Here is a 26,532-nt window from a genome sequence, read left to right on the forward strand (position 1 = left end):
ACTTCAAAAGACAATTGTAAAATAATTTTAATTCTGTTCACCTCATTTCAATCTCCCATGAAAAATAAATATACATAAAATGGGAGGCAGAACAGTTTACATCATATACATACATGCACGTAGGCAGGCAGGCAGGCACATACACACATATACGTACATACACACACAGGATCTGAACCATAGAGCACCTGTCAAGTTCAAGCTTTCAGCAGAACTGCTGTCAACATTTCTGTCTTACTGAAGTTTTATTTTATTCCTCTGAAATTTTATTAGTAAATAATGTGCAGTCATCCAGCAATTTGATTAAGATGGTACATTCAGAATAAAGTCAGTACCAGTTCTTTATGGTTAGCCATTCTAGAAGCTGATCCATTAAACTGACCAAGATTTGTGAAGCAGTTTATAGTTTGAGTCAGATGTTCACTTCTTCGGTCAAAATCTCAACACAACTAGAGGTTTTGATAAATTCTATGCCTTTCTTTTTCTCATTCACTAATATCTTCTGATTTTAGTCTTTTTCTATTTACAAAAATGCCTATGTATAAATTCTTATATTTATCTGAAAAAAATTATTTTGAAAGACCCTGAATCCTTTATTTTTTAATTAGTTTCAAGATATCTAATCAAGGTGGGGTGGTTTTGAAAACTCTGATTTTTATCAAATGCATCATTTGCAGAAATATGTTTTATTTATTTATACTGGAACAGGTAATAGGAATATACCATAGATAATTAAAAGTTAAAACTTATCACCTTCAGGGTCTTATTAATTAAAAGATGATACATTTTCAATTGATTAACTTAAAAATTTGTTTTTTAATTAGAATGTCTATTCTTGTCCAAAGCTACATTTTAATAATAGATGCTTTCCTCTTAAGCCGAAAACAGCTGCTCTCCAGACTATTTCCAGTGTAAAACTACCAAACATTGCATTTCCAAGCTGTGGGTTTGCGACGAGGATCCAGACTGTGCAGACGCATCAGATGAGGCCAACTGCGGTGAGTGTTTTGTGATGGTGGATCCTACCTCTTGCATTTGTATCATCATCTGAGATGGCCATAGTGAAATGAATTTGAACACAATTCTGATACAACTAGGGCCTAATGTGCGAATGTTTTTCCTCTGTGCTCCCAGAGTCAATAACCTCAGGTTAGCTATTTTAGAAAAAGCATGGAGGGGTAAGGCAAAAGGGTTAAGTGTTGCTTTAGCATAAGTCAAAACTGTTTCTAAAAAGACAGATCTGAAAGGTAAGATAAAACTGTCTTCTTATGTTAGCGTATGCACATGCTATTAGCATTTAATGAATAGAAACAATAAAACATTTTCATATTGTTCTAGGCTTCATTTTTCTCCTTAAATATGATTGTTCATTTATCCAGTGGTTATTGTTCATTCTTAAACATGGTGGGGAAAAAGAAAAAAGATAACAAAGGCATCTGTTCTGTTTTAGTAGATGACAGCAATCATTTAAGTTAGCATGTTTCTGAAACGTTAATATTTTCACTTAAGATCAATTATTTTATTTACAGTTATTACTTAACATTGCAGAAATGGAGAACATATGTATTCATTTTTGTTTAATGCATTTGATTCTATCCTGGATATGTCAACAGTGAAACAGAAATAAAGTAATAGTTGTCATGTGTAACTCATTTTTATCAACATTTATGAAACGTTAATTGAGGCTATTTTTTAGGTGACTGCACCAAACTTGGCATTGTTGGGGAAGCAAAAAAGCATTTAATCTAGTAATTGATTAGAAAAAACAGGGTTTGTCCAAACTAAGGACAGAACCTTCAGCTTCTTAGAAAAAATTGTCTTAAATGCATTTGCTAGATTCCACCCTACTGTTAATTAACTCTTCTGGGAGAAATCAAAATGATGAAAATCATTTAGGTTCTTTGAAATTCCATTATACTGAACAATATTCATGAGCTATATGTATAATCACAGGCAAAAATATGTCATTAAGAGTTTTTTTTCTAATACTGTCTCCATATAACTGTGTCTTCAGGACATGCAATCAGTATGTCTTATCACTTTATAGTATCATAAAACCACCATTTCTCACTTTGTGGAATTGACCTTCATAATCAATTCACAAAGCATCAAACCACATCCATCACCAGTTTGTCCATAACACTTATCAAGGACTTTTGCAGGCGAGTTTATATTACTGGCTATTTTGCTCTCTTGTCTTTTGTATTTTTGTTTACCAAAGCAACATGGAATAATGACTTATATTAGCTATCTGAAAAATTTCTTGGATGAAATGTTTTTTTTCTCTATTTTACTCTTCTTCCTCCTCACTTTGATGTGATTTAACTGGTTTGGTATGTTACATTGTTCAAACTGATAATTATTAATCATCATAATAAGAATAATGCCTAATATTTATGTGGTGTTTACCGTATGGCCCAGGAAATGCGTTAAAGGCCTTATAGCGATTACTTCATTTAATCTCCTTATTATCCCTATTTTATGGTTGAGGAAAATGAGATCCAAGGAGTAACTTACCCCAAATCCTACAGCTAACAAGTGGCATAACTGGAACTTGAATCCAGGGTTATTTGACACCAAAGCCTCTGCTCTATGACCATAGCATGAATCCACCTCATTTTTTCTATATAAAAAGAAAATATTTAAATATTTTCTGTTATAAAATTATATAGAATTCTCCTAGCCACAATTATTGCTTTAAGTTCCAGACCAGTATACAAATATATACATACAGACAGAAAATGGGGGAAAGGATGAATAAGGGTTACCATTTAATTTATCTTAAACCCACTCTAAAATGTTACCGTGGACACAGGTGCTAATTTAATTTAAAGAAACTTCTTCTACATCATATTTTAGCATATGGCATTTGTCAATCCTTATTTTTGAAGGAGCTAAAAGACTACCTCTTTCCCCTTTCTTCTGTCTTCAATACATATATAAATGCCATGTATTTTTGCTAATTCTGTTAACACCCTTGTGGGATAGTTCTTCGTTTGATGCTCTGTTGAGTGGGAAAGAAACATAACACTCCTTAAAGATTAACCCTATCAAGCCAAGGCCTTATTATTTGAATCTGAGTTACATGTTTCTTTGTGGGTGAGAATGGGCCTTGTCCAGAAGAAGGGATGTGTTTCACGATTTCACATGTCAGGTGGCCTAGCAGGTTGTAGTGTAGACTTGCATTAAATGCTGTTGAGAAACTGGCCCATTCGTTGTTGCAAAACCTCCATTTGCAACCCATTTTTATTTCAGTTGCCTTCTGTACTTTCTTAGCCCAGTGCTCAGTTTAGGGGGAGATTCTTTTTTACTCTTGGAGTTCACCTAGCCCTTACATCTTATTTTTCAGCACCAATATTTGTATTTATCTATAGTTTTATATCTAATTGTTTTCTGTCAGTTCTAAAGTTCCAGGATTATAGTTTGTTTTACCTTGACCTAAATTAAGCAATTTGTTTTGTTTTGCTTTTAATTGTGTAAATAAAACCAATGTAGAAGCACACATGCAAGGGAGAGGGATAGAGAGACTGACAGTCACTATAGAAAAGCCTAACAAAACAGAGCACAGTAACTTAAACAAAGTACACATGTAGTATAGGGAACTAAATAACCAGTAATGTGCAAATATTTTAAAAATTATTTGATTTTTATATTTACCAAAATATCACATGTTTATTGCAGTCAGCACAGTGTAACTTTTGAGGTCTTATGAGTACTTGCAAATTTAACAGCTAATGCTCAATATTTGTAAAAAATTATATGGTAATCATTTCCAGGTTAGCATAAGGAGGCTTTGAAATCACTTTGAATAGATGTAGATTAAATATAGTTTAGGAGTCTTTGTCCAGTAATCTAGTCATGGTGAGACTTTGAATTTAAAAATTAAATTAACTGCACGGTTTCCCATCTTATTATGGCTAGATTTTGAGATGGTTGTATTTGAGTCCATTAAAGCTACATTTGGCACGTTTGGATTTAAATTGAAAAATATTTTAAAACACCTCTTAATTCTATTTTTGTATAAATATAGATTTAAATCTATGCTACCTTCAAAGTTGTAGCAAGATACAGTGGGCCTGTCTTATCCACAGGTTCCACAACAACAGATCTGGAAAGGCCGACTGTACTAAGCTATTTTGTCTAAGGGACTTGAGCATCCATGGATTTTGGTATCCGTAGGGATCCTGGAACCAATCTCCTGTGGATACCAAGGAAGACTGTAGTTTTAACTTTGTTTTATGAGTTGTTAATAGTTATTATAAAATTATTTCTTTTTGCCTGAGGTTGTTTATTCTTTCCTCACTCTATGCCCAAATAAAAGAAAGCGTCTTAAAACATAGATATACACACTTCTACTAGACTATTGATGTTAACTACTCTTAGAAGGCTGTTACACTATTTATTACAATATTGGGCCAGCGCCACATTTGAATGCCTGACCACAATCAGTAGACTACTCCAACTGTGGCAGCTCTGGGCTTTTCATTAAGAATCTCAGTTTCAAACTTTCTTCACTTTCTGCCTGCCATTTTCTATTTTAGGAATGAAATGAGCATTTAGGGATTTGATGGATCTGTACTAGATTCATAATTCTTTGTAACAGAGTTGAAACTTTTCTGCAATTTGCCTCTCATAAGATGATATCAGAATATGTCTTTCCATTATGTTCTCTCTTCCTGTTTTATAGTTTAGATTCTCAGTGCCCTAGATCCCTATGAAACATCCTTTTCATCAGTTTTATGCCTGGGCTTTCTTGGTCAGCTATGAACTCACCACTCCGCTCTCTAGAGTTAGCTGTTTGTGCTGCCACATTGCTCCTGCCTGTGGTCTCATTTCCTGCTTTCTTCTCCTACATCATTTCTGTGTCATCAAAGAGAGTCTTGCTTTCACACTGGTTCAGAGTCATTTGCTGCTTTTGAACAGTCTTGATTTATAACCAACCTGCCGCTTGGCTAATTATTTTTACTTAATGCAGTCGTTACAATCACACTAGCTGGGGCTTGTGAAAGGAACTTGAGCTTCCTACAGTAGCTTTGTACTTTCCACAGCCTGGATTTCAAGCATGACACTGAACACACTCAAACCAAAAGACAGAACCCGTCAATGCTTGCTTTTATTCTCCCTTAAATGTCTGATGAGGAAATTTGAATTGGGTTACTCAAGCTATGAGAATATAAGAAAAAATATATATTTTTAAGTTAAAGCAAGTGTAATACACATTAAATTATAAGATATTTCAAACACAAAGACTTGCACAGAAAGATACACAATTATATACCTGTACCATTTTTAATAGACTTTAACATTTGGTCTAAGATATCTCTTAAAACATTTAAATCCCTACAATAACAGATTTATAGCAGTACATAGGAAGCCTATGTATTAGATGCTGTATTAAAAAAAAGTATGAAATGTAGAACTTTAAAAACTTGCCTCCTTTTACCTACTTTTAGAACAAAAATATGTGTGTTTCTTTTAGTTTATAAGATTCTGTTCACATATCTTTTGGGCTGGCAATTTCCTTAGAGGATATTCTATCATTTATATTTTCAGGTGTTATTTAATGTTGTTTAGTACCATGTATATAGGATTATACTGTATATTAACGAATGAAAGTAGGTAAAATGAAAGATTGTATTGCCTCTCCTCAACAGCAACACCTGATAATGCACCTCTATGTAGAAGGTACTTTTGTTTATTCCTTTAAGAAAACTTAGATTTGTGCTTATATGTTAAGATCAGTTTGAGGATCCAAGTGGTATCAGACTTTGTTTACAAAAAGACTATCCATTTCCAGCCATTAACATTTCAGGACAAAATATAGTAATGCATAAAAAATGACCTATTGTAGAGTTGTGACTGTAACATTTATTAGCTTTGTGATGTGTATGTAGGCGACAGATGTCGTATAGATGATGATTCTGATAACAATACTTATTCTCCAGTCAGTGTTAGATTCAATGCCTGGGCTGCAAAGCCTCTGGGCTAGATTTTTTATGTCATCAGGCCACTGTTCATATATGGTTCCTTGTTCGGAGTTCATGTGGTAAATAATGGGAGTGGAAAGAGAGGTGACATAGGGTTTAGTGTGAAACAGTGAACTCTGTTACCTCTTGCTGGGTTATGGATGCCAGAGTAAATTATTACTTATTTTTATTTCCATTTGAAATCTTAACCTTCTAATTAATAATTTTAGTTTTCAAATCCAAAATTCTTGAGAGGTATTTTTAAAGGAATATGAACAGAAATTCTTCATGATGAGTTTCCTTTGACCCAAAGCAGAATTGACATGAAAAATATTATTTAAGGGCTAGAGAGATAAAATAGAGAGTGGATCTACCCTGTGACCAGAGATTTCTCATTCCTATGGATCATATTATCCACATGAGTGCAACACTTTCCTTCAAAATTCTATGTTCTAAGAAAGAGGAAAACCTCCAGTATATAAATATTTCCCTTTTGATACAGTTACTGGGTTTTGACTAATATTTGAAAAAAAGCAGAATATAAACTGATACTATTTATTAAAGTTCAAGTAAATCTAATATGTTTTCAAATAATATTTTTGATTAATGGTATTTGGGTTACGTGAATTGTATTATCTTACTCAAGATTTCTAATGTAAGTTCATATATTTATATTTAACCTTAAACTCATAAAAAGTTACAGAATGTGTGTATACCTGCAATAATATTATAGTAACCATTTTGCTGTAAACACTGATATCAAATATTAATGTTAAAGTAAATGTATGGTATTTTGTTTTAGTTCATTAAAATCAATCACTCAGGAATTGAGTGTATTGACAATTAGTGTTAAATACTGAGTATTAAATATTGAGTAGCTGACAATAAAAAATCCATATCACAATGCTGGGAACTTACTTTTTATAAACTGCCATACAGCTTTAATTAATTAAGCTATTGAAAGAATAACATCTAACCTGTTTCAACTTGTTGAAGACATTTCTAAAGTATTAATCTAATTTTTTTTTCTATCACCAAGTAAAGAGTACTGGCAAAAATGTCATATTACTTAATAGCATATATGGCTATAGATCCACATTTTGAATATTCTTATATTACATTAAAAAATCAAATATCGAATCTGTTTATATTTTAGTCTTCTTTGTAATTAACTTCTGAATCCTAAAAACAAAATGTACTCAGAAAATTCAATATATTACTTAATTCCAATTAATCATGTTTTTCTATAAAAGATCATACAGCTATGTCTCTTAACAATTATATCTGTGTATCAGTAAGCTAGATGCCTCATATGGATATTTCTATCTGTTTCTAGAAACTATTCTTAGATGGTGAGGTGTTATATTACTTTATGGATTCCTATCCTAGAAGTTCTTTGGATGAACTTAGAGTTCTTGGAATGAGCGTATCCCCAGTCCTGTGATAATTACTGCTTCAAGAAGAGAATCTTTCGGATTCTCAGATCTTCAGTTTGGTCTTTTAATGTTTAAAATGACAAGATTCTTGGTATAAAGAGGCATCGAGCAGTAAAAATCTCACTGGGTAACTATCAGGGAATCACAGAGGTATAGGAAACTACCTCTAGTAATCATAAATCATTTTATGAACTCAGTACCCTGACAATTCAGCCAGTTCTTTTTAAATAAAGAACATTTTACTGAGTCAGAGGGAAGAAAATTGAGAATCAATCACTTAAAATATGAAGAAAAATTTTTTTCTGTCTGGATTTACCATGTCCATTTCATAATATCCAAATAGAGGTAACTGCATATCAGATTTGTTAATATTTCTTAAAATTATTATTGGGAACATGTAATTTAAAAGCCTGGTATTACCAAGAAATATTACCAATGGATATTGGTATTACCAATAGGGAATTTGAAAATTATGCACAAGGCTGAATTTCAAGGGGCTCTCATATGAGCACCCCTGTTCTTTGCAGAGGAAAGCACCAGGACTTTTAAAATCTCTGGATACAATCAATTCATCCTATGACATACTTTGGGCCCAGATTGTATTACTTGTTTCCTTTTTAATATTTTACTTGTAGAACTAAGCTTGATTTTTGTATCTTTATAACATTCATTTATTTTAAAACTTAATAAACATCTACTGAAAATGTTAAGTAAGCCATTATATATACTCAGGGAATTCAAAGTCTAATAATAAGGATAGTTTTGAAAGCTCATCATGCTAGGCATTGTGCTAAACTTTATGTTTGGATTATGTGTGGATTATATCATTTAATCCTCACAACAATCCTATGAGAGAGGATGTTATGTGAGAGAGTATAACTATCATTATTCCTATTTTATAAGTAAGGATATAAGGCTCAGAGAGTGTAAGTAATTTTCCTAGGATTACGCAGGTAGAAAATGAGTAAGCAGAATTTGGTTCCACAGGAGGTGTCTTCAGCCCCATCCACTTAACCACTACTCAGTAGAGCTTCCTTGACCTGGCTTAAATGTGCAGTAAGGCAAGGAATTAAGATGCAGATACAAATGATCCTAGACAAATAGGAATGGATAAATGTCATCAAAAAAAAATGCATACTTAAATAGAATTTTTTTAATAACATTGTCACTAATAGTGAGTGGGCATAGGAGTGACAGTAAAGGGATGCCTTGTCTATAGTCAATTTGAAAGCAAAACAATGTCATTAAATTCTAGCTTGACACAATTCTAGTTTGACACTAGCCTAACAAAATCCAATTCTCTCTTTGTTAAAAAGGGAGATTAGTGAGTGTTGAGCAAAGCCCTATTTTCCCATGACCAAAGTTTTCATAATGAAGCAACTAGAAAAAAATGAAAGAGAACTGAACAGGGGATAACCTTCTCAGCAGCCAGTCAATACTATATAACACCCTGCTTATTCACTGTTAGAGTCATCTAGTATGTGATCCACAGCTTGCCATCATGTCATGAAGGTCACACGTTTGAAAATGTTGTCCTCCACTTGATTAACAGAATGAATGAACATGAATATAGATTTATTTTTTAGATCATGCATTTTCTCCTTCCCGAAACTTTTATAAATACATGAAATTGCTGTAGGTACCTACAAAGAGTACTTTCAGGAAATGGTGACATTCCTCAGAGTCTAGCTCTATGCATAATGCAAGTCATTTAAGGAACTGCAACAGTGCTTTTAAAAATGGTATCTTCATTATATTCTTATTCAAAAGTCTCTACCAATCTAAATGAAGCATAAGTAATACAGAGGATCTATTAATAGATAAAATGAATTCTAGAATTATTGTTATCAATGGTTATTAATTTTGGATGACTAAACTATTATTAAAGTAGATTAAAATACAAGTGACTACTGAGAATATTTGCTCATGCTAGTATTACTCTTAGTATACTTTCGAAAACTTTCACCATGCAGAAGTGAAGGTTATTGACACTGTGCTTTGTTCCAATTTTTTGAAAACTTTAATATAAGAAAACATTGTTTTCTTATTTTATGAAATTTGGTAATTAATCACTGGGCATGAGTTATCTAGATTCTCTTCTGGAAAAAAAGTCTTGGCACTACATGCTGTATCTTTTGGCACTGAAACAAATGCAAGAAATGAACATGCTAAAATCTCTAGTTTGGAACAGTTAAGATGACTCTTTTTCAAAAACTATCAGGTGTGGGGTAATGGGATGGCAGTACCAATCTTAAATCCCAGAGCTTTCTTTGCGCTATTTGGTTTTCACAGCTGGAATTTACTTCTTCTTTATAGTACAAAATTATTCATCCACCCAGCTTCATTTTTTTGGCTCAATGCTGTGACTTAGTAATTTTCAGCATCTTACTGACAGATGGAAAGTGTTCACTAACCATGCTGCTGAATTAACACGGAATGCATTTCTAAGCCACAATAAAGGATGGAGCTGAAAGCGTCAAGTCCACACAGTTTCATCTAGAGTGCGTATATTGTTATGATGTTCATAGAATCTTCAAAGGAAAAGGATCATTAGAGGTCCTCTAGTTTTCACCTACTTTAATAGGGCCACATCTATCATTCCTAATCAAACAAACAAACAACAAAAATACTTCTCTTTGTCTAGGTAATATGCTAGAATCACACTATAAATTAAGCCTATTTTTTTTCCTTTTAAAATATTTCCAATGGAAATATTGAATAACCAAATGTTATCCTTTGGGTTAAAGTCCTTTGTTTAAGGATGCAAATTTTTTTACATCCTTCTTCAGGCCAAAATAATTTCGTTTTCTTTAATCTCTCTGCATGTGTTCTATTTTCCTTTCTATTCATCAGCTGTATATCTCTCTCCTGAAACCTTCCCAAGTTCTATGCTTTGGGTAAGACCTGTGGAACAGTATGCGGCATTTTTAGTTATATATGTGCTGAGTATCTCCTGTTCTCCATTGCTGTATGCCCACTCTTGTATTCTAATACTGCTTCTATGTTATTGCATTTTTAAAGGTTCTAATGAAGCCTACTGTCTCCCTTGCCAAATTATAAATTCCAGGAGGGCTGGACCTATATATCTTTCTAATCCCTAATATATCCAGTACCTAGTACAGAATCTGGCACACATAAACATTTGAGGAACAAGTGAAGGAAGGAAATTTTAAAAATACAGATTTTATTTGGTTCAACTGAATATAATACCTTTCTCCCCTAAACCTGAACTTTGGGAATCTAGTTTTCTTTCTTTGAGTTTATATGTATTTTATTTCATATTTGTGAAGAACTGCCTTTCCCCCTGATCAATTCAATAGTTGGGGCTTGATTAGTGTACAAATTGGCTAAAATTGTAAGGGAATTTCAATATAGAGAATCACTGACACATTGTGTCAAACTTGTACAATGAGATGTGCCTCCTCTCTGTAGGAAGAAAGTGTGCTTTGGCAGTACAATCAGGCAGCTTTCTGAAAAGAGCCTAAAACTCTGGTGTTACTAGCAACAGAGCTCCATTCTTGATTTCAAAATTCGTTAAGTGGATAGATTCTTCAGGTCTCTACTATTTCCTCATTTGTAAACAGAAATAATACTTTTTTCCTTAGAAAGCTGATGAGAGGGTTAAAAGAAATAAAGGTATATGAGTACCTAGTAGATGTATAAGTACATAATAGACCCACAGAAAATATTTTTTGTCGTTTTTTTCAGAACTTTTTGCTACATATTTAGTATTGACACAGGCTAAAACAATTACACATTCTGTAATGGAGACAGAAGGGAACAAATAAAAGATTTAAATAAATACTATGAAATTTTATGACAATAAAATGGTTCTGTGAAATCTTGCTTTTTTTGTCAGAAGAGAGGAAAAAATAAAACGTAGAGTTAATAACAAAGAGTTGGTGACTTAAGAGAATAATGCCTAGTGTATTAATAAATGTTAAAGAGCATGTGACTAGTATGAATCTTCAGGTACATATTATATGGTATGCAGGAAATCTTAGATTCACAATTCTGTATATTCACTACATGTCCCTGTGAGTCCTATTTGTTTGTTTAACAGCTTTATTGAAGTATAATTGGCATACAATAAACTGCATATATTTTAAATGGACAATTTGATAAGGTTTAACAGGTTTGTTAAACAGGTGATTAAATCCTCACCACAATCAAGATAATGAACATGTTTATCACCCCTAGAAATTTGTTTCCCTTTGCAATACCTCTCCCTCACCCCACTTCCTGCCTTGCCTCTATTACCTGCTTTCAGCCGCTGTAGATTAGTGTACATTTACATAAAACTGGAGTCATACAGTATGTATTAACTTTGTCTGGCTTATTTCACTCAGCGTAATTATTTTGAGATTATCCATGTTGATGGTTGTATTGAATGTTCATTCCTTTATATTGCTGTGAAGAATTCTATTGTATGGATAAATATAATATTTTTTTATCTGTTTACCCATTTATGATCATTTGGGTCAGTTCAGGGTTTTTTTTTATTGAAGTATAGTTGATATACAATATTATATAAGTTACAGGTACGCAATATAGTGATTCACAATTTTAAAGGTTATATTCTATTTATGTTTATTATAAAATATTTGCTGTACTCCCCATGTTGTACAATACATTCTTGTAGCTTATTTTATATCTATCTAATAGTTTGTACCTCTTAATCCCCTGATTCAAGTTTTAGACTATTGCAAATCAAGTTGCTATGAACATTCTTGTATTAGTCTTGGTATGGATACATGCTTTCTTTTCTCTACAGGTAGACTAGTTCACATGATAAGCATATGCTTAACTTTTTAAGAAACGTTTTAAGAAAGTATCAAACTCTTTTACAAAGTGGTTGTACTATTTTACCATTCCCACTGGCAGTATTGGAGAATTCCAGGTTCCTCTACATCCTTGCCAATACTTGATGCTTTTAAATTTTAGTCATTCTAATAGATTTGTAATGGTATCTCATTGTGGCTTTAATTTGCATTTCATTAATGATTAATGATATTGAACATCATTTCACATGCATATTTGCTGTCTGTATATCTTCCTTGGTGAAGTATGTATTCAAATAATTTTCTCATGTTTTTATTGGATTGTTTGTTTTTATATTATTGAATTCTGCAAGTTCTTATATATTCTGAATCCAAGTTAGTTTTTGGATAAATGTTTTGCAAATATATTTTCGTAGTCTATGCCTTGTCTTTTCATTCTCTTCTTCTCCTTACTCTAGGTTCAATTTGCTCTTCTTGTTCTAGTTTATTATTGTGTAAGCTAAGGTCACTGATTTGAAACCTTTCTTCTCTTATAATATAGGTGTTTCATTTTTTAATGTGCACCTAAATACTGCTTTAGCAGCATCCCACACATTTTTATATGTTGTATTTTTATTCATTTCTAACTTGTACGTTCTAACTTCTCTTTTTATTTCTTCTTCAACCTATGGGTTATTTAGAAATGTGTTATTTAGTGTCCAAATAACTGGGGATATCCTAGATATTTTTGTTTATAATTTAATTCCATTGGTGGCCAGAATACATACTTTTCATGGTTTGAATTTCTTCTTTACTTAACTTGATTCTTTGAAATTTATTGATACATCTTTTATTGTTCATCATTTAGTCTATTTTGATAAAGATTTCACGTTCCTTTGAAAAGAAAGTATATTTTGCTGTTGTTGGGTGCTCTATACGTATCCTTAGATCAAGTTGGTTGATAGTGCTGTTTAGGTCTTCTATATCCTTATTAATTTTTTGTGTACTTATTCTATCATTTACTGTGAGATGAGTAATGAAATTTCTGACTTACTGTGAATTTTTCTTTGCAGTTCTACCAGTTTTTGCTTCATATATTTGGAAATGTTGTTATCAGTGCCTTTTAGAATTGTTATGTTTCCATTTGTAATTAGGAAATAAACTTCCTTATCCGTAGTAAAATTCTTTGCTATGAAATCTACTTTGATATTATTATAGCCTCTCTTGGTTTCTTTTATTTATGATTAGCATGGTATATCTTTCTCTGTTCTTTTACTTCTAACATATTTGTGACTTTATATTTAAAGTGTATTTCCTAGAGTTAGCACAGAATTGGGAATTTTTTTCCAAGTTGATAATCTCTGCCTTTTAATTGGAGTTTTTAGACCATTTACATTTTAGGTGACTGTGAATATGTCTGTTTGAGTCTATCATCTTTCTTAAAATATGATTTGTTAGGTGAAATCAGAGCAGTGTTTTTGTTTTCTAGGACTAACTCTTTACTACTGAGCTGACACCATTCTATTCTGAGTATTCTACCCAGTGTCCTGTACATTATAAGATTGTCCAGTTTTACTAGTGGGAACAGGCACCATTCCAGGTCCTGTGTGAGCTGCAGATACTCTCCCTATAATCTTTGCAGATGGTTCTTTTGCTAACATCTGGTAGTTTCCTTATATGTGCATACTGAGTCATCTGCTATATACTCAAGGAAGATCCTCTATAAATCTCCAGGGTTCATATTCTGTGCAGCGTTTTCATCTCCATGGCTGTCCTGAGTACTTGCATGATCTTGGACTCTCAGTTCAGTCTTGTCAACTCATGGAGTCCACTGCATTTTCCCTATGTTTCCCTTTCTCATCTTGTACCTGGAAATTCTCTCAAGACAATAAGACCCAGGATTGTTAGGGCTTACCTCATTTGTTTCTTTTCTCTCAGAGATCATTGTACTTTATTGCCTGATGTTCAATGTCTTGATAACCACTGTTTCATATATCTTATCTTTTATTTTTTTGGTTGTTTCAGGTAGAGGGTAAATCTGGTGCCTCTTACTCTAACCAAAAATCTTTTTTTTTTTAATATGAAGCACAACTTCTTTGATAAACTTTCAGTGCTTTGTTTGCCTTCCTCTGACATTTCTAAATTAATGTCCCAGCCACTAAGTCATAATCTGTTTTTTTATTCAGATTTTATTTCTCCAGGTCTCTACCACCATGTTAATGCTTAGTTAGTACTACCACATATCTGAAGAAGTTGGCATAAGTAATGATTTTGGAATAACACAGAGACACTGAATATAGTTCTAAACAGGGACAGAATTCTTACCATACTGTTACTTTATTCTAATAGAACTTTAAGAAGTATATTGCCTATTTTGGTCTACAAGGAGTGCACTTTTTTTTTTATCAGGTGTAAATACTTGGAGAGCAGATATTGTAAGTTCTTATATAGTAATTTTTATTGCAGTTTTAGATAGATAGATAGGCAGTTTTTGAAGGGATTTTTGGAAATATTTAGAAGAAACGTATAAATGAGGAGCTGACTACAGTACTCATTGTATATTCCCTAGGGTGATAACTTTTCTAGGAATATGCCAATTATGACTCTGTACTCAGGCTAAATTATAAAGCTTGTAAGTAAGGCTACATCATCAGTGACTGAGCATTTTCTCCTTCTTTCACGTTATTTTTGAGGATAGTCACCTTATAACCTATCTTCTTGCCCTATATTTAGCACCCAGAAATGTCTCCTTGAGTAGCAATGGTGTGAAATACCTTTGAGTTGTTAAGCACATCTGTATTTTATATGTTTTTGGTCCATAGGCAAGGTCAGGTGAGATGAGTTATTTCAAAATCTGAAAATTTTTCTGTGTGAGGAACATACTGAGAGTGGCAGTTCTTTACACAAAAGGAGACAAATTCAGCCCTGGTGCAAATGTGTCTCACTGGAGCCCATGGGCTATTCAGGGCCAATGAATCAGTGTCTATGGTGAAAGGCCACCAGCCAAACATGAATTTACAACTATTATAACTGGACCAAGGCCCACTACAGTAATTCATATTCTCAGTTCAGCTTCTGCCTCCATCCCTTAAAGACTAGAGGAGAGTTTAGTGAAAGACAGGAGAGTCACGAGTGGGTGGGAGCCAGAATCTGGGGAAATGTGGGCATAGGCAGAATCTCAGATTCTCTACGGGGCCTAGCTCAGGCTTCAAGAAAGAAGGCAGAGAGCTGTGGTGAGAAATGGAAGCATCCCCATGCTGTTCTTTGGTGAGAACTCATTCCTTCTCCATACATTCATTGCTTCACCCAGGGCACATTTTTATTAGACATGTCACTACTACATGCAGTTGACATTCTGAAAATGCTGATTATTTATATTATTTAAACTGATCAAATCTGAATGATAAGGTTAATATTATTTTCTTTTATTTCATTTTTATTATGTTAGGCCCTGGGCCAGGAATTGAGTTGTGGAAGTAAAAGAAGAGGCTGAAACTAAATCCATATGATTTAACTGTCTTTAGGGATAAAAGCAATATATTCCAAACCTTGAATACAGAAGTGATGTTGATTTCTCCAGTTAATATAAAAGAAAGATGGTCATTGGAGAATACTTTAGGAAAAGTATTAGCTATCTTTTTAAAGGATTTAAAAAACTAATGAGATTTTAAATCCTATTAGATATGGGTTTCTCTTTTTATTAATAAATAGGCAACAGCATTGCAAACTTTCTGAAAAGGATCAACTTAATTATATGCTAAGATCTCCTGCTGAGGTGGAGATGATATTTTGTTTAATGTAGAACAAATAGTTCTACAAATGACACCATGAAGAGCATGGTCCCTGGTATGTGAATATCTGCCAAGCGAATACAAATAGTTTTAAGAAATGTCATTTTCCTTCAAAACTATTTCTTAATGGTATATGCAATTTAATTTTAAAATGGCAAGTTTTCTTATTTAGAGGCTTTTAGAGTAAAAATTAGTAGCTTTGGCTCTGTAGCCACATGTCACGGAAAGGTAAGATTATTCAACTAGTCCCTTCCTAAGTAAGTGCTGCATTTTAGCAGGAAACAATAGAGGTTCACAGTGACAGATTTCCTATTGGAAACCTCAGTTCAGATCTGTCTCTAAGGGGATTTTCTCTAAAGCAAACATTCTTAAACACTGGCAGAGAAAGGAAAACCAATGTTACTATATCTGGAGTATATAAAGAACTTAAGACAGAAAAAGGATTAAGATGGCTTTACTTTTTTCTTCAGCTTTGGAATACAGTCTTGGAGACGTCAACCCAATATTTTAGGTGCAGTGTGATAGAATTGTGTGTTTCTGTTTGTGTGTGTAAGTGTATTACATTTCTCTTTCTTTAAAGCTAAAATAATACAACCAATGTACCATTATTGTACTGCCTGCCAATAACACCTTTAGGGCTTCTTTTAAAACTCATTTCTATTACAGTATTTTTCAGTTTATAAGGTATATTTTTTAAAATTCACAGTTCCTAATATTCTGTTAAATGTTTGTACTCCGTTAAGATGTAAGATAACATATTTTCAAGACTAAATATTCTGCCATCACTCTATAGCATAAGCAGGCTTCATAAATGCTTTTGAAAATCACCTAGTTAATTAAAGTTACAGAACCTAAAATGATGAGAAATCCTCAGAATACTCACATGAATACATATGTAGTTATCACATTAGTAGTATGATAGAATGTAAAGATCAGTAAATAATTTGGCCTCATGATTTACTAGCCATATAATAATATTAAGTGTATGAACATCCATATGCTTCAGTTTCCTTGTGTAAAATGAGCAATATCTATCATAAACTTATTAAGAGGATTAAGTAAGACTGCATTCTCAAAATGATTTATACTATATCTGACACATAATGGGTCTGTTTAAGTTAAATGTTCTCTCCTCCTGAAAGCAAATATTTTTTCCAACACTGAGTCAATGGAACATTTATGCTAACTTAGAAATATGAAGAGGAATATGCTGTTTTCATCTAGTATATTTAGATTAGATTTGATATATTTACCTCCATTTAGATATATATTTTCCGTAATATTTCTTAATTATTTACATATATTTTTTTATTTTCATTTTTTTCAGTTGAGTAAAAGCCCATTTAGGAGTGTCCAAAGTGAGTGTTCTATATAAAGCCATTTTAAGTCAAACATTGTGAACTGACTCAGAAGTTGACTATAACCAATGTAATTAGACTTGTAAAGTGGAGAAATCATTGATAAACTTTGAGAATTAATTTTTCTTTAATGGATTTTGTGAAGGATTTATAGTGAAAATCATTCCTGGAGAAGACAGGATCAATCCTTTTGAGAAACATAACGATGCATTTGTCTCTTTTGGGGTCCATCGTTTTCCTTTTATTTGTAATCAGATCTTGGTGTTTAGTGGAGGGCCCATATTGAAGGATGGTCTTTGCTAAAGATTTGGGTTAAAAGAGGATGAGGGTTTGGCTATTGAGGATAATCAAAGGTAACCAAAAACTAGCAACAGAGATTTGGGAGATACTGATATTTAAGTTTTCCTAAATTTATCTATTGTACCCCCAGGCTCTTTACCTATATTCAGATTTGTTGATTTATCATTTGAATTTTGAACAGATGGTCTTTATTGACTTGTGGAATTCGTTTCTGGCCATTATCAGAAAGGATAGAAAAGTAGAAACTGGGAGAACAGGAAGAGGACAAGATAATTAAATTTAACTGAGGCCCTAAGATGTGTCCATCACTTTCTTGTAATCCTTAGAGAAACCTTCAAATTAGGTGGAATTTATATTATTATTCTGGCTGTTAATTATTCTTCCCATTTAATAGATGAGGAAACAGAGAGTCAGAAAGGTAAAGTCAGGCCAGTGAATTGGACACAAGTCTGACTGGCCCAGGGAAAATCAGATTTCCACACAATTATTCCAACTTTTAGAGATCCTGTGCCTAATCAAAATTTTGTCATTAACTACCAGTGTGACTTGAAGAAGTCACATAAGTTCTCTGAGGCTCTTTCTACACCTTAAGTGTAGAGGCTTAGATGAGATTATTTATAAGATTTCTTTTCCCCCAGACAGGAACTTCATCCTCTGCAAATAACAAGAATCTGACTATAGTCCACATAATAATACCAATGGAGTATAATTATATTTTTCAAAATTTACCATCTAAATTGCTTATGTTTTCTTAATGATCAGTTTCCATCCAAGTTAGTTTCAATGCCTAAAAGGAGAGAAATTATATAGCACAAAGAATTCATTTGTAATTAAGAAAGGTATCAGTTTACTGTTAACTGAAACTGTTTTAAAAGTTTCTATTAAAATAATGAATTCAATAAAATCTTTTCTCATATATATATAGAGAGAGAAATCTTGTAGACATTTGATTTCTTTATTATATCAAATCTTTTTCATCAAGATACAAGAAAGTTTGCTCAGATCTCTTTGGTGGAACCAAATTTGGCTCATTGTTGCTGAATTATCCAGTCTATTCATTAGCATTGGAAAAGAAGAAAATCTTAGTTTTCTGTGTATCCGTTTTACCCTCAACAGATTTAACTGTTCTCCAAAACACATTTATATAGTGATTGATAAATTTCATTAATTCATAGACCTACAAAGCTCAATTTTCTTCATAAATCTATTAAACATTCTTTAGTTTGAATAGAGTAAGACAATTTTTTCTTTACTTCTTCCAGGAAATTTAATTCCAGTTTATCTCTCCTCCATCTTTCTTCTTCACTTTTCATGTCCTTCCTCCCAGCTCTTCATTTTTGTTCGTTCCTCTTAGCTTCTCTTTGCAGCATATTCCTTCTATTTTTTCTCCCCAATTCCAATAATATATCTCACTCAGTAAAAGTAGTAGTAACTGTGGGTATTTTTTCCCTACCTCAAATATGTTACCTAGTTGATTGAAATTTGAATCTCTTCTACCTTCATTTGGAATCATATGCATATTCCTTTTACTAAAAGGAAATTTTTCATCCAGTATTGGTGAAAAAAAGCACAGAATTACAGTGATTCTGCATCTGTCACCTCTCCTGTTTTGGTGTCAATTTTGATGACTTTTTTCCTACCCATTGTCCAGTTAAATGTTTATATCACATCACTATGCTCTTAATGTGCAATAATAAAGAATAATTACTAAAGTCCAAATTCTTTTCAAAAATCAGAACCTCGATCTGTGTAATGACCTTTCGTGGTCAGCAGGCCAATTTGAGAAGATATCTAAGTCTTTCTTGACCCTTACCTTAGCAACTTGTCATCCATTTATATGCAAGATGTCTTAACAAAATATAATAGAATTTTACGTAAAACTTATTATTGTATCTATTTAGTAATGATAATGGGATTATTATTTTAAATGGATGCTCAGAATAATTTCTCTCAGGTCTCAGCAAAAAGAAAAAAAAGGTTTTGTTTGGTGCTGAAAGGGCTATTATATTTAATCTCCTTTACATCATATACCTTGTTATTTCCTTTTGTACCTATTAAAGTTCATTCTCTATCAAACCCTCACTCCAGATTGTTGAGAATGCTTGCCTTATAACCATGTCTTTTCACATTTTAGCTATGTCTCCTAGATTTGTGCCATCTGAAAGTTTGACAACAACACATTTTGTATGTTTAGGTAATTTCTTAATAAAATGTTTAATAAAGTTGTGTCAACGGTGGGTATGCTGGCATACCATCAGTATAGTCCCTTCAGTTTGTCATCAAATATTATTCTTTGGGTCTAGTTTTTCAGCAGCTTAGAATTAACCTTGAAGGTATTATTCAAAATAAATTTATTTATCATCTCTTCAAAGACATAATTGACTTTTGGTTTCAAGATGCAGAATGCCCACAATGTTATATTGGTACATCATAGTTAGTATGGTTCAATTTGTTGTCTCATCCAATGTCCTCCATAACATTTGGTTTTCTATTTTTCCTGAGCACTTTTTTCCCCAGATTTCTTCTTAAGGCAGTCTAGATTAACTTTAAGTCCTACTTTCAGCATATTCTTTGTAAACTTTGTGATATACACAAATTCATTGAGAAGGATCCATCTTTGAGCTCTTTTTTGGCTTACTTTTGATCTAATGATGATTTATATTTTCCACTGAGATACTTTGCTTTCTGCATATGTCTAGTGACGGTATTAAAATATAAATTTTATTGGCATCTTTATTTAAATTCTCATGTTAAATTCAGTCCAAGCACTGGTTTTTTTGCATTTTTTTTCATAGCCTCCTGTCTCTCTGATAAATATGATTCTAGAGCAGATGCAGTATTAATATAGGAGGCAAGCAGGCTTATTAAAAGGTGAATAAAGCCATCTAACAGGGAAGTGCACTATTAAGGTTTTTAAAGACATTTGGGAGTAAAGCCAAGCAAACAATCATGTACTGTAAGCAGAATCTTAAAAAAGAAAACAAAAGATCAATACCTTGCTGACTAGGCAGCCAATGAGGAATGATAAAATAAAGGCTGATGTGATCATGTATTGATATGTAGCATCTGGTTGAACTGTAAGTCAAGTAAGGGGCATATTCTGTCCTGAGAGAGAGACAAACAAAGAGAGAAAAGAGAGAGAGAAAGAGAGAGACCCCCCATAATTTTTTTTTAATGAGCTAACTTGTTTTCCTCAAATTATAATGTATGCCAGCTTATGGAAAAATGTACACAGTTCAGGAATAACAAATCTTGTCACTGACGGCTTCAAAATTTTGTCCATATTTATCTCTAAGTGTAAATTACACTTATTAAATGTATAATTTTTTTCCCCTCTGATGCAGACCTGTTGCAGCTTCGGGATTTTATGGTAAAGGCAACTGTGTTTTTCTTGAATTAACTGTGGCACAACTTTTGACATGTTTACAATTTTAGTCATCTTTTAGAATCCATAAAACTTGAAATCTTGGTGTAAAGCGGAAAAAGAAGGAAGCAATGGAGAACGTTGTTTGGAGGGATTATTTGTGTTCCAGTTTCAGAATGGGTTATAGTGTAGATATTGGATGAGATGATACGGATTCAAGTCCTGGTCTCACAGTTTAAGAGCTATGGGATTTGACAAGTAATTTATTGTAACGTGAGCTTTAGCATTCTCAGCTGTTCAATATACTTTCCTTGTTGAGTTGCTAGGAGGATCACATGAATCAGGCTTAGTTTTGAACTTAGTTCAGAGAAAACACTCAATAAATATTAGCTGCTATTATTGTTTTCAAACTAAAACATAAAATTCAAGCTGGAATCTGAAAATACTAATATTAGTTTAAAAACTGCTCATAACAATATTTACTTAAGAATCTCTTTGGATAAACAAATTTTACTGTACCAACTACAATGAAATAAAAAATGCCAATGCTATAAAAAATAAAATACAATTCTGGTTGAAATGATAGACCTGTTTGGTACTTTTATTCAGTAAATCAAATTATTGACCTCTAGTCAATAAATCTTGTCCCTAGATTCATTTCATTTTGTATAGATTCTCAGTATTCTCTCAAAGATGAATTTGGCTCGTTTTTACCTATTTATCAGTTTATGCCACCATGCTAGCTTTGTAAATATAAACACAAAGCTGAGACTGAGAACAAGGTAATTATCCAGAATATATACAGGCCAAGGAATCCACCATGGCAGTCCACGATCTGGGTTTCTGTATTGTTGTAATCATTTAGCAGTCTTTCAAATCTCTATCTTTATTTTGGCATAAATCTAAACAAGTACCTGAAATTCATTTGTCAAAAAAGGAAGAGGCCGAATATATATGCTCTCTTCCAAGGAGGAGAAATAACAAGAGAAGTTCTGTTCAAAGCCTTGCTTGATGTGTGTGCCCCTCTGCACAAATGGACCATCTTCCTTACCTCTCCCATGGCTCTTGCTGAAGTTGACCTGTTTCCTCTCCTTTAGCCACCTTTGTCTCCCTGCTGTTTCTTGGACATTCCAGGCCTGCTTATTCTTTCAAGGTCCTATTTCTTCCTGGGATGCCCTTTCTCCCAGATGGCAGCATGTCTCAATCCTTTTCTCTTTGCCAATTTTCAAGGTCACTTTCTTAGTATAGAGTTTCCTGTTTGAAATTCCCTCTCCACACACATTCCCTATCCTCTTCTCTTCTTTATTTCTCATTATAGCACTCCTTACTCTCCGTAAACTTTTTTTTTAATTTCTAGTCTCTCAAATCGGCACTTGGCCATTAGCATATAAACCAATGAGGGTAGGGATTTATATCTGTTTCATTCACTGGTATAAACCCTATGAACTCAGAACAGTGCCAAGTACATGATAGGCATTGATTCATGTTTGCTGACTAAATGACTACATACATCCTTTCTTAAGTTGGGTTTTCCTGGAATTAGAACTTGCATTCACAAGAATTTGAGTATAAGTGGTTTATTGGAGAGATGATTCCAGAAATCAGTAATGAGCGGGCAGTTAACCAAGGAAGGGAAGGAGGAGGTACATTGTTGAGCAAGTTACTGCAGGAATGACATCTATTCTACCAGGAAATTCTGTGAGATAATATAGAATACTCAGTTACCCTAAAAAGAGGACAGAGCTGAGATATTTATTCACCAACTCCCGTCAGTCATTGGTTTAACACTGCTCCAAGGAAGGGAAGGACATTAGTGCCTAAAAAGCACCTCTGGATTGGGGCCAAGCAGAGAGTCACATGTGCTTGTAGTTAGAAGTCACTGGCTTAGCATAGACAGGCATGACGGATACCAAGGATTGTAGATGGGGAACTGACACCATACATTTCAAGTCCATGTATCAGAACAAGACTTAACTGCTTTGTGGTTCAAGAATCTAAGGATATTCCTCCATTTCAGGGACCCTGAATAGCTCAATGTGTTGTTTCTCTTCTACTCCCACCATAGATTTACAACCAAACCTTTGTATTCAGCTGATATCAGATTTAAATATGCATTAAATTCATTTTAAAGGAAAAAAATTGACAAAAGGGAATCTTGAAGACTGTATAAGTATGTAAGGGGCAAGACGGTATCCTACTGTATATCCACATAATTAGATCAGAGTCTAAGATTGAAAAGTGTTGGTCACTATCATCTAGCACAACTATTTCCACTTCTCTCTTTTTATCCTTTTTCAGTAATATCCTTACAGCATGTCAGTTGGGTCCTTAAAAATAGAGTCTATGTTATTATCGTGGTGTTCCATAATCTGCTCTGCTGAAATGATTTTACGTATGAAAATAAGGCATGATATGACAATAGAGACTTGAAGTACCTTAGCAGAAAATGCGATTGGCCACCAGACAATGGTATTGCTAAAACATGCATTTTCTTCATATACCCTTTCCTCCAGATAAAAAACAGTGTTTCTCCTAAGCATTGTAAACCATCTAAACTATGGCTTCTCTAAGGTATTTAGGGTATTGAGGAGAAGATAAACGAAAACTGTGTTCTAGTTGCATACTAAATATTTCTATCTATGATGGCAAACAAAGTTTTATCTATCCATTCTTCCAGAAGACCTGGAAGATAAAATAGTAGAAATAACTACTGCAGAGCAGAATAAAGAAAAAAGAATGAAAAGAATTGAGGACAGTCTCAGAGACCTCTGGGACAATATTAAACACACCAACATTTGAATTATAGAGGTCCCAGAAGGAGAAGAGAAAAAGAAAGTGACTGAGAAAATATTTGAAGAGATTATAGTTGAAAACTTCCTTAATATGGGTAAGGAAGTACTTAATCAAGTCCAGGAAGCACAGAGAGTCCCATACAGGGTAAATCCAAGAAGAAACACACAAAGACACATATTAATCAAACTATCAAAAATTAAATACAAAGAAAAAATATTAAAAGCAGCAAGGGAAAAACAACAAATAGCATACATAACAAGGGACTCCACATAAGGTTAACAGCTGATCTTTCAGCAGAAACTCTGCAAGCCAGAAGGGACTGGCAGGAAATATTTAAAGTGATGAAAGGGAAAAACCTACAACAAAGATTACTCTATCCAGCAAGGATCTGATTCAGATTTGACAGAGAAATTAAAACCTTTACAGACAAGCAAAAGCTAAGAGAATTCAGCACCACCAAGCCAGCTTTACAGCAAAAGCTCAATGAACTTCTCTAGGCAGGAAACACAAGAGAAGGAAAATACGTACAATAACAAACCCAAAACAATTTAGAAAATGGGAAGAGGAACATACATATCGATAATTACCTTAAATATAAATGGACTAAATGCTCCAACCAAAAAACATAGACTGGCTGAATGGATACAAGAAGAAGACCTGTATATACGCTGTCTACAAGAGACCCACTTCAGACCTAGGGACACATACAGACTGAAAGTGAGGGGATGGAAAAAGATATTCCATGCAAATGGAAATCAAAAGAAAGCTGGAGTAGCAATTCTCATGTCAGACAAAATAGACTTTAAAACAAAGACTATTACAAGAGACAAAGAAGGACGTGACATAATCATCAAGGGATCGATCCAAGAATCAGATATTATAATTGTAAATATTTATGCACCCAACCTAGGGCACCTCAATACATAAGGCAAATACTGACAACCATAAAAGGGGAAATTGACAGTGAAACAATCATAGTAGGGGACTTTCACCACTGGACAGATCATCCAAAATGGAAAGAGGAAACACAAGCTTTAAATGATACATTAAACAAGATGGACTTAATTGATATTTATAGGACATTCCTTCCAAAAACAAAAGAATACACACTTCTTCTCAAGTGCTCGTGGAACATTCTCCAGGATAGATCATATCTTGAGGCACAAATCAAGCCTTGGTAAATTTAAGAAAATTGAAATCATATCAAGTATCTTTTCTGACCACAACGTTATGAGACTAGATATCAATTACAGGAAAAAATGCAAACACATGTAGGCTAAACAATACACTACTTAATAACCAAGAGATCACTGAAGAAATCAAAGAGGAAATCAAAAAGTACCTAGAAACAAATGACAATAAAAACACGATGACCCAAAACCTATGGGATGCAGCAAAAGCAGTTCTAAGAGGGAAGTTTATAGCAATACAATCCTATCTTAAGAAACAAGAAACAACTCAAATAAACAATGTAACCTTACATCTAAAGCAATTAGAGAAAGAAGAACAAAAAATCCCCAAAGTTAGCAGAAGGAAAGAAATCATAAAGAGCAGATCAGAAATAAATGAAAAAGAAATGAAGGAAACGATAGTAAAGATCAATAAAACTAAATGCTGGATCTTTGAGAAATAAACAAAACTGATAAACCATTAGCCAGACTCATCAAGAAAAAAAAGGAGAAGGCTCAAATCAGAATTAGAAATGAAAAAGGGAAAGTAAAAACTGACACTGCAGAAATACAAGGGATCATGAGAGATTGCTACAGGCAAGTATATGCCAATAAAATGGACAACCTGGAGGAAATGGACAAATTCTTAGAAAAGCACTACCTTGTGAGACTAAACAAGGAAGAAATAGAAAATATGAACAGACCAATCACAAGCACTGAAATTGAAACTGTGATTAAAAATCTTCCAACAAACAAAAGCCCAGGCACAGATGGCTTCACAGGAGAATTCTATCAAACATTTAGAGAAGAGCTAACACCTAACCTTCTCAAACTCTTCCAAAATATAGCAGAGAGAGGAAAACTCCGAAACTCATTCTACAAAGCCACCATCACCCTGATACCAAAACCAGACAAAGATGTCACAAAAAAAGAAAACTACAGGCCAATATCACTGATGAACATAGATGCAAAAATCCTCAACAAAATACTAGCAAATAGAATCCAACAACACATTAAAAGAATGATACACCATGATCAAGTGGCATTTATCCCAGGAATGCAAGTCTTCTTCAATATACGCAATCAATGTGATAAACCATATTAACAAATTGAAGGAGAAAAACCATATGATCATCTCAATAGATGCAGAAAAAGCTTTTGACAAATTTCAACATCTATTTATGATAAAAAGCCTCCAGAAAGTAGGCACAGAGGGAACTTACCTCAATATAATAAAGGCCATATATGACAAACCCACAGCCAACCTTGTCCTCAATGGTGAAAAACTGAAACCATTTCCACTAAGGTCAGGAACAAGACAAGGTTGCCTACTCTTGCCACTATTATTCTACATAGATTTGGAAGTTTTAGCCACAGCAATCAGAGAAGAAAAAGAAATAAAAGGAATCCAAATCGGAAAAGAAGAAGTAAAGCTGTCACTGTTTGCAGATGACATGATACTATACATAGAGAATCCTAAAGATGCTACCAGAAAACTACCAGAGCTAATCAATGAACTTGGTAAAGTAGCAGGATACAAAATTAATGCACAGAAATCTCTGGCATTCCTATATACTACCAGAGCTCAATGAACT

General features: G+C 33.4%; 1 protein-coding gene across 1 annotated transcript in view; it reads left to right on the plus strand.

Annotated features, from left to right (window-relative positions):
* The window catches only part of LRP1B (LDL receptor related protein 1B), a gene marked incomplete at its 5' end in the record, with an annotated part of 1,013,530 nt that overhangs the window by 802,426 nt on the left and 184,572 nt on the right, over positions 1 to 26,532 (plus strand). Inside the window, one exon of the mRNA XM_007453725.1 lies at positions 879 to 998. Within this exon, the coding sequence (XP_007453787.1) occupies positions 879 to 998 (120 nt within the window). The remainder of the gene's footprint in view (positions 1 to 878; positions 999 to 26,532) is intronic.

Source organism: Lipotes vexillifer, unplaced genomic scaffold, assembly GCF_000442215.2.
Source record: "Lipotes vexillifer unplaced genomic scaffold, Lipotes_vexillifer_v1.1 scaffold606, whole genome shotgun sequence".
Lineage (NCBI taxonomy): Eukaryota > Metazoa > Chordata > Mammalia > Artiodactyla > Lipotidae > Lipotes > Lipotes vexillifer.